At 42.9% G+C, this 9,943-nt stretch overlaps 1 protein-coding gene across 6 annotated transcripts in view; it reads right to left on the bottom strand.

Annotated features, from left to right (window-relative positions):
- The window catches only part of vps13c (vacuolar protein sorting 13 homolog C), a 48,463-nt gene that overhangs the window by 1,464 nt on the left and 37,056 nt on the right, over positions 1 to 9,943 (bottom strand). For 5 of the 6 annotated variants that reach the window (XM_042223840.1, XM_005929211.2, XM_005929213.2 and 2 more), the window contains 9 exons: positions 9,634 to 9,747; positions 9,406 to 9,481; positions 9,134 to 9,297; positions 9,008 to 9,053; positions 8,417 to 8,540; positions 5,381 to 5,495; positions 3,197 to 3,288; positions 2,986 to 3,109; positions 2,776 to 2,859 (listed from right to left, as the gene is read on the bottom strand). In XM_042223840.1, the coding sequence (XP_042079774.1) occupies positions 2,776 to 2,859; positions 2,986 to 3,109; positions 3,197 to 3,288; positions 5,381 to 5,495; positions 8,417 to 8,540; positions 9,008 to 9,053; positions 9,134 to 9,297; positions 9,406 to 9,481; positions 9,634 to 9,747 (939 nt within the window). Of the gene's footprint in view, positions 1 to 2,775; positions 2,860 to 2,985; positions 3,110 to 3,196; positions 3,289 to 4,332; positions 4,978 to 5,380; positions 5,496 to 8,416; positions 8,541 to 9,007; positions 9,054 to 9,133; positions 9,298 to 9,405; positions 9,482 to 9,633; positions 9,748 to 9,943 lie in introns of those variants that run through there. The other variant, XM_042223839.1, reaches the window with a different exon arrangement.

The raw sequence follows: 9,943 nt of genomic DNA, 5'->3' as shown, positions 1-9,943 counted from the left end.
AGTGCTGTCATGCATTACAGGTAACTCAAAATATCAAATTAGTTAACTTATGATCACAGAAGCTTTAGAGCATAACGTAAACATAAGACAAAAGACCACATGAATATTACCCAAGTATCTCAGTTGTGTGGTTGCATGCATCCATCACACAGGCCCTTTCCAAAAAATTTGAATATCATGGAAAAGTTTATTTATTTCCATAATTCCTTTCATGACTTTCATAGATTATAGATTCAAGGCCCACAACTTAAATAATTTGAAGTACTGTTGTTTATTTGTACATAATAAACCCACGAACTCATCTACTAAACTCAAAGCACCTGCACAGGTTTTCCCAAGTGTCATTAAATTGCTTCACTTTGACCCAATTGCCTCAGTTAGGTTCAATATGGGGACGACTTCAGACTTGACAAGAGGCCAGAAGAGCATCATTGGTACCCTCCATAGGATGGGTAAGCCACAAAGGTTCATAGCTAAGGAGCCTGGCTGTTCACAGAGTGCTGTGTCCAAGCATATCAATGGAAAGTCCAGAGGAAGGGCAGAATGTGGCAGTAGAAGATGCACCAGCAGAAGAGATGACGGTGGCTTTCAGCAGATTATCAGACAGAAGATTCAAGCATCTGTCAGAGATCCAGAAAGGGTGGAATGAGGCAGGAGTCAAAGCTTCAAAACCACTTCTGCACCTGAGCCAACGTCAGAAGCGGCTCAACTGGGCCAAGGAGAAGATGGACTGGACTGTTGGCCAGTGGTCAAAGGTCCTCTTTTCTGATGAAAGTAAAGTGTGCCTTTCATTCGGGAATCAAGGTCCAAGGGTTTGGAGGAAGATGGGTGAGAAACAGAACCCATGCTGCTTGAGGTCCAGTGTGAAATATCCACAGTCAGTCATGTTTTGGGGTGCAATGTCCGGTGCAGGTATTGGTAAACTCTGCTTTCTTAAATCCAAGGTCACCACAACAGTGTACCAGAATGTTTTAGAGGGCTTCATGATTCCTTCTGCTGAGGATCTGTATGGAGATGCAGATTTCATCTTCCAGCAGGACCTGGCCCCTGCACATACCACCAGAAGCACCAAAACCTGGTTTTGATTGCCATGCCATCACAGTGCTTGACTGGCCAGCCTACTCGCCGGACCTAAACCCCATTGAGAATCTGTGGGGTATCAAGAGGAAAATGAGGTCCACCAGAACAAAACAAAGAAGAGCCGTCAGCAAGCATCAAGAACATCTGGGCTTCCATAACTGCCAGGCAACGCCACAGGCCAATTGCATCAACGCCACGGCGCATCGAAGCAGTGATTCAGGCGACGGGATTCCCAACCAAGTATTAAAGATTAACATATCATTTTGAAAATACCACATTTTGATTGATTTGATCCAAATTTTTTCTTTTTTTCCTGCAAAAACTGATAAGTAAATGGTGATGTCTTCACAGTATTCAAATTTTTTCAAATCCTGTATTCGTGGGTTTATTATGTACAAATGAACAACTAAGTACTTGAAATCGTTTAAGTCGTGGGCCCTGAATCTACACTCTATGAAAGTTTAAAGTTTTGAATGAAATTATGGAAATAAATAAACTTTTCCATGATATTCAAATTTTTTGGACAGGGCCTGTACGTTAGCAACCCACCACAGTGAGTGGGGTTAGTTGTCGAGAGGTTTGTGGTAACTTTGTAGCATGACAAAGTAAGCAGAACTTTTTGCAAAATGCAGAAGTGAGTTAGGATTATTATGTAGCACACAGACGAAAGCAGGGTTAATGTGCAACACAGAGGCGAGCGTGGTTAGTTCGTAGCACGTAAAGAGGAAGCAGTGTAATTTGCAATGCCTCAGGTTTGCTCACGCAGACATAAACAAGTCTTTGTTTTGGTGATTATTACTGTTTGTTTCACGCTGTTATTGGGGCCAAACTGAGCTCATTAATACTGTTATGTGCTGCACACGTCACACCTGCCTTAGGTAAACACCATAACTGTCCTTATTTACTCCATTAAGTGCGAGTTCGTCAATAAATAGTTAAAACCTCCTCCTGTCTCCTGCTTTCTGTGCGTCTCTGATGGAATTTTGTTCCGTCCTCCTTACAATTTGAAATCCCACCAGAAGCTGTTCAAAAGTGGAGCGTTTAATCTGGACCTGGTCTTTTATTTTGAAAATTTACATGAATGCTAATGCTGCTCTTGTGCCCGACTTCAAGCTCTCACCTACTGTGTAGCTTGATGCAGCTTCGATAAATAATCGACCCAAGAGGTTTACAATGAACAGTGTTCAGGCTTTCCTTAGCCTGTTTTCAATTGTGTGTGTTGTGTTCTAAGAGCTGCATGTTAAACAGTGTGAAAGACTTAACAGCACATTAGAATCAAATGTAAAAAAATGAATCTTCAAATGGATACATGAAAATGTCACTAACAATGTGCTGTCGCAGATAAATCTGCTGGTTTTACAGCTCTGCAGGGAACCAATGTGAAACATGTTCCTCCAGCAAACAGTCTGTAATGCACTTAAACCAGCTGAGACAAAAGAACAACAGAAAGTGGACTCTGAATATAACCTCGTCCCAACCAGGTCATGTATTCAGCATGAGTTACCATGGTTACACTGACTTTAAACTTGACACAGCACACTTTGCCATTACTCTTGCTTTGTAGTCCTCCACATGCTACTGTAAACGAAGTTGAGCAGGAAGCTGCTATCAGCTTTGGTCCATATTGAAGTCAGAATGTGCTGCAGCCTCACAGACCCACACACAGACACACACACACACACACACACACAGTACCTGAGCAGTGTTAGGGTCGTTGAGCTGAACGCTCCTCACAAACTCTTGACCATCTCTCTTTGAAAACGACAGCTTCTGCTGCTCCTGAGACACAAGACATTGCAATGTAACATGGTTACAGGATGTGACCTCACACCTAATCTTAATTGTTACCTTCCTGATTAAACAGCAGACAAATGTGGCCGATGAATTCGAGTTTTATTCTGGTACCTTGCTGTAAATCTTCAGCTCACTTCCCACCACAGCCGGCGGTCGACAGATGTTCTCATACAAACATTCCCACTCTTTGTTGAAATGACCCACAAATTCTATCTCCTTAACACACAAAACCCTCCTGCACAAAAACAACAACGACACCGTAAGCAACGACACATGCTGACAATCAGCAACGAAAAAACACAATAAAATAACAGGTTTTTACCTGTTGGTGACGATGATGTTGGTCTTTCTGTGTCCAGGATACTGACAGTGATCTCTGAACACTTCACCCTGCAGCTGTTTGATCTCTGATCGCTGGAAACACAAACAGACTCCCAGGTTTTATTTACCGACCACCTGCGGTTTGAATCTGAACATTATACATGAACATAAGGTGACCCCGTCGTTCAGTAAAACCATACAGGGTCCACACTGATGCACCAAGAGGTGGATTTTACCATGCGGTGTAGCTCGTTGCTGGATGACTTCTAGTTGAAACAAGGACATTTAACAGTATGAAAGAATCGGCTATATATAAAAGGAGGAAGCAAGCTAACATGTTTGATTGTTTTGGAGATTCTGAAGGTTCAGGTTTGGCATTTTTGTTGCTGGCATCTATTTTTATTTGCGACAGGACTTCATAGCGAAGGGAAGGATCTGTCTCAGAAAAAAAAAAAAAAAGATTAACCAAATCAAAGATAGACCTGTCCTAAAATATATCCTGCTTTTTCATAAAAGGAACATAATCTTGCATTAAGGACATCCTAAAACCAACAAACGAGACCTTAATCTCACAGGAAAGCATTTATTCAGACTTATATGAGGTGAGAAGTAGAGCATCTTTCTGAAACACTTGCAGTCCAACTATACGACGATTTGTAATAATCCTTTAAAAACACCGTTCTCCTTGGAGAACCCCAAACTTTTTGTGCAGATGCCAGATGGAGGAAATTCTGAAAGCATGACACCGAATGCTTCGATTAACAGCAGAAATGTTAATAAGCGTGAAAAGTGATCCCGTTTTGTGGAATAAACCATAACTAATTAACCAGTGAAGCAAACCCACCACCAGAAGAAGAGAGAGGAAACTGTGGACGTATCAGAGGAGCTATACACACTTCTATATGGCCGAGGATGCTAACATGTTGCCAAGCACACTAAAAGACGTATACGCAAACCAAACACGCCCTCTGAGAGAAATCTGACCTACTTCAAAAGAAGGCTCGGAACCAGAGTGTGTGATAGCGTGATTCTGTGAAAGCACGTGTTAGTGAGTCGTTACTCTTCTAACCACATGCTGACAGTAAAGGCGACAGCCCCGCCCCCTCCCACCAAGCCCTGCATTTGGAAAAAGAAAGGTGTGAGTAAGAATTTTTATTAAACACAAATCTTACAGACAGCGACACGCTCTCAGCTGACAAACACTCAGAGCGGGTGACACAACAGAGGTCATGCAGACGGAGTCGTACAAAGAGTACATCATCACAAAGACACAAATATTAAACAGCAAGTATTTCTATACAAGTTCAGAATGAATTTAAAGCTGACGCTACAGAACGATACAAAAATATCGGTAAGCTCTACACGGACATGTATCTCAGCTTTATAGCAAAATAATTTCACCACCTGCTAGTCTTGTCTGAATAAACAATATGTAATAAATGGCTATAAACAAAAAGGGTCATTTAAAAACTATTGTTTATAAACAGAAATAAAAAACTACAAGCAGAAATGTTTTGTGTAGAAAAAGTAATAAACTGAGAGCTGAGTGTAGAAATGTTTGAGGTATGAGAAGAGAGATTAGTTTTGGCATGCATAGAAACCTGAATCATCTCAATATCCAGAATCAATGTGGATATAACAATAATATAGACTATTATAGAATATTATAGGATGAGGAATTGAACATAAACATTTTTTTAGTCATAGACAGGATTATAGTCTTTCAAAGCACTTGATTGATAAGTTGATCCGCCCAAACGAACACGATTATTCCTCCTCAGGCTGCATGTGGCACCAACACAAGAAGAAAAACAAAAAAGAAAGAAAAAAAAAAGGGGTTAGAAGCACAGACACACAATATATTAGCAGCTCCAGAATAAAGTTTTCTGGTGTGTTTTCCAGCAGCTGAGATCTGATTCCTCGTATCTCGTTTCTCCTGCTTTCTGATGTCTGCCTGATTGCTGGGTGTAGACTGTGTTCACAGTGAATGTGTTTTGACTCAGCTTGTTTTTAATTCATAAATATCCGGAGTGTGTGTTCAGAGCTGCTGCTGTTTTGGATTTTTATCTGCTGATTGGTTTTGGGGCAGAACTGTTTTTGTTTTTAACAGCAGAAGACCACACCTGCTTCCTCTCAGCAAGCAACATCGGGTCGTTATGGAGCAAAACGGTCAAAGCGATCGAACCTGGAAAAGGTCGAATCCCTGCGACTCGGTCAGGTCATACGGCCTGATGATCCCATCCTCCCTGATCAGACGCACCGGCCGTAGCTTGGTCACTTCCTCTGTCGCCTCGGCCGCCCTGAAATCACAACACACGCGGGAAAACAGAGACGCACTTGAAAATTTTTTCTAGTGCTACAGAAACTGAAACAGACTCATTCCTGTGCCTTCCTGCTGAAGCTTAATAACTTCATATGGTGGAAGTGAAGTTGAAGCATCGTCAGTCGGCATGCTGACTAGTCGTTTCTACAAAATGAGCCCTGAGAGTTGGATCTGCTACAACCCCGTTTCCAAAAATGTTGGTGCACTGTGCAAAATGTACAGCAAAACAGAACAGTCATCTGCAAACCATTTAAAGTCTGTATTTAACTAAAAATATCTTAAAGGTAAGAGATCAAATATTGAAACAAACATTTTTCTCAGTTCTTGAAAGCTAAATGGACGCGTTTAATGTTAACCGTGTCCCCGTAGTGACGAATTATGTCACTATTAATAAAGCTAGGGCTTGTTTCCAGATTGTTCCAAGAGCTGCTGCACGGGCAGAGACCTCAGCCTCGTCTGATGCACACCAGGTCAGTTTGAAACCTGCCACAGACTTTGAGGCGGTAAAGAGTCACTCATTCTTCTACCAACACTTGCTGTGCTTTTGGAAGCCAAACAATTTTCTATTTCACTTATTCAGCAGAGCCTCCTGTGTGTATATTTATGAACAGAGAATTATGGATTCTGTGGATCTTCTAATGTTGTTAAATTCATTCTTTAAGAAGTACTTTTTCTCTAAATTGTAGAAACTACTGCATCTATCTGTCATTTTGTACCACTGACTACACTCAGTGTTGTCTTTTTGATCCATTTTCAGTCAAATAAAGATTTTAAATGTTTTCCTTTAACTTCATATTTGTCCTAACCTTTTTGGAAACGAGGTTGCAGTTCAACCCTGAAGCGCATTCAGAGTGAAGCAGGTTCATTTCTAATGCGCACGATGCTGCGAGAAGCTTCCGTCAGGTGCGATCTCTCACCTTTGGTGACCTCTACAGTGACAGCGTGAAACGGTAACATTCAACAGGTTATCATGAACCGACTGACGTGTCACAGGACAGATGTGTCCTCCATACGGAGGAGGGGGAGGAGGATGAAGGTTGATAAGGTTCCTGGGAAATGTTTTGGGCATTTCAAAGTATTTCTTTCTACTTAAATGTGTGGACAAAAGACTAGTTAAAGACAAAACGCAAAGGTCACTGCTGATGTACACAGAGCTGTTCTACCTTTATCCCAAATATCTCTGTCCTGATAGAAGAGCATATAGAAGACAGATGTTGATATCCAAATAGGGGAATGTCTTTAGTAAGAATGATTTGCATCCCTCCGGTAGAGCGCTGGCCCAGAACCTCCATGAGACACTTGATATTATTACTTGTCACCTGCTTCCTAGTATCTATAATTACTGCCACGTATATTTTAAATCTGAACCATCGCCTAACATGTTCAGAATGTACTATGTAGATGGAAATAATCAACTAGTATTTAAAAATATTTAGCAGTACTTTGAACTTTGCAGTGCAGTTTTCTCTTTGATGCAGCTCAAAGCTGTTTTTAGTGTGAGCGTCACCTCAAACAAACCAACACCGTGGCTGTTAGTGTTTCTTTACACAATCAGTATGAACCAAGGTGCCAAACAGGCTGGAAGAACCATGTGACCATTCAGTCAGCCAATCCCTGAGGAGAGACCAGGTGATGCTTTGAGATTCACTGGCAGGTGGGACAACAGAGGTTACTGCAGACTTTAAAGTACTCAGTGGTGAGATTAAGGTAAGTGTATACAGAAACTCATCTGTCCTCGGTTATATACCTGCAGAAACGTCAGCGGGACGTGAACACAGTGTTTCCCATAGATTAGCAGAGATGGGTTTGTCCACACGGCCTCTTAATGAATCAATAAATGTATCTACACATATTTTATGAGTGACAAATAAATAACTGATCAGCTGCCTCTCATCCTGTCGATTAACTCTAAATCCATCATCGTGTTGCCGCAATGCTGGACAGCCAAACCCACAGGGAGGTCGGCAATTTAGAATCACCCTAAGCCCAATAACTGCATGTCTGCACGACTGGAGGACCCATGCAGACAGCCCAGACAGTGGATTCAAACCTGGGACCTGAAAATAGGGATGAGGGTGTGAAATAGACTGTGGAGGGACGAAGACAGAACAAATGCTAAAAAGAGTCGCCACACTGGCTGGTTGTTGACAGGCTGACCTGCTAAGGTTAAGTCTACGTGTGGGAAACAACGGAAGGGAAACTGCGAGGACCAAGCAGACAAATGTTTTCAATTTTCACCATGTAAATGCATGAAGCACTTCGGATCTCTTTACAAGCAGGACCTGTGACTCTCCTCGGGGGTGTGGCTTTCTGAATCACAATGCTGCCACGAGCTGGTGGGTTTAAGAAAGGGGAAGGGGCAGCAGAGGCAGACTGATGGTGGGTGACATGATGAGCATGAATCAGTTTAAACTCTTGACACGATGCAACGACTTACCGTCCATCTGCCGCAACATTCAACATGCAAACGTCAAAGTGCCGCAGGTTAAAGCTCGACCCCCTCACTACTGCTTCATCAGGTCTGATCAGGTTTTATCTGGTGCAACAATGAATGCTACCCAAACATTTAAAAAGGAGTCCTGAACCTCTGTAACAGATCTACAGTTCAGCTCTCAGGCAGCGATTAAAGAGTTCGGCTTTAACATGCTTCATGTGAAATACTCACACACCAAAACAGCAAGAAACCAATGAACAAAACTCCCGGCAACAACGACACGAGACAGAAAACAAAAGCAGAAATTAGTGAGCAGACAAACAACACATTAAGAAGCACACAGAAAACACAGGAAGTTCTTCAGTCTGCAAAATACTGGAGACAAAGTACGAATAAACAGAGTCACTGACAGACTGAAGAGTGAAAATAAAAACTGGACACGGACGAAAGCTTGAAGCAAATACCTCTGGATGCCCTGGAAGGTGCTGCTGGCCATGTCCACGATGCCGCCTGTCGGCCGAGCAACCACCCCCACCAGACCTTTACCGATCCCCTTAAAGAAACCCGCTGCTCCCTCCTTCTTCGCTCCTACAGAGAAAGACAGAGTAACTGCTCTGATCCTCTGCAGCTCCAGAGTCTACATTTGCAGTTTTGGGTTTTCTTGCATTTCTCTGACAGAAAGGGGATCTAATCTAATTCAGGTTAGTCTGGGTGTTGAATTTCATCATCACTCACAGTAGTGTACTGCACTCTGCTGCAAAGAACATGTTTCTGTTTTCCTTCAGATGGAGACTCTACAGGTGAATATGGTCAAAATGTAACTAGTAAACGTCACTATGCGAAAGCTCAAAGTTCGTATCTGCTGTAGATTTGCACCAATTTGCATATATTTACAGAAGACATATGGGCACACTGGATAAAGCTGGGTTCAACATTCATGGTAACATTTTGTCTGTCTCCATCAAGCAAAGTCTCTCTGCTCTCTTCTTTTCCCTTCACCCCCAAACTGAGTGTTTGCAGCAGCAGTGTGGGTTTCACGGCAGAGGAGCACGTACCCTCCACAGGTTTGGTGACGATGCCGGTTACTCCGCCCACGACTCCCTGCAGAAACAAGAACTGTTACTGAACTGCATCGGGCTCACATCAGGACACACAAACCTCTGAACTCTGTCACTCTGTACCTTCAGCAGTCCTTTTCCTCCTTTAGCCAGACTTTCTCCAAAGTCTTTGGGTGGTCGGTTCATCTCCTCACGTCGCTTCTGTTGGTACTCTTTATCCATAGTGATGGCTGCCAGACCTTTACCAACCGATCCCGTGATCTTGGAAACCATGCCTGCGGCGCCACCTGCACAAGGAATCAGCTCGCTAATAATACTGATCGCAGTGGTCATCATCTGTCCTGGTTGGCATTAAATCAGTCACTGCGCATCCATCATGCCTCTATCTTTCTTACCGACTGTGTGGCCCAACAGGCTGCGGACACCGATCACAAAACCTTCAGCAAACTCCTCCGGACCCTGAACGGCTCCCTGACAAACACAAACCACTTTTATTTCATCTGGATTCTCCTGCCTGTCAGTTTCTCAGCTCATGATCCAAAAATAAGACTGACATCAGAATCTTTCCTGGTAACTATCAGAAAAAAGTCGATTACGTCGTCGTGTAGTTCAGGATGAGTTACCTGGAAGGGCTCGTAGAAGAAGGCCTCCACCCCCTCAGACAGACCTCGGATCAGTCCAAATGGATTTCCCAGCACGTCCAGACCCAGAACCAGAACATACATCTGCTTCAGGAACTGCAGGCAGAGAAAGACACCAGGTTTTCTTTCTTGAGATTTTAAAATACGACCAATGGTGCCCCCCAGCCTCGTTGTAGATACACCTATGGCATCAATTTGAAAATCCTACGTTGCTTCGTTCTCAAGTTATCGCATTCCCAAAGTTAGATGCCCGTCAACCTTTTACAGCTGAGGGGTAAAAACACAGATTATC

This window comes from Haplochromis burtoni, unplaced genomic scaffold (assembly GCF_018398535.1).
Source record: "Haplochromis burtoni strain Fernald_Lab_line unplaced genomic scaffold, NCSU_Asbu1 Contig_121, whole genome shotgun sequence".
Lineage (NCBI taxonomy): Eukaryota > Metazoa > Chordata > Actinopteri > Cichliformes > Cichlidae > Haplochromis > Haplochromis burtoni.
The sequence above is the reverse complement of the archived record's forward strand: the minus strand, read 5'-3'. Positions and strand labels throughout refer to the sequence as shown.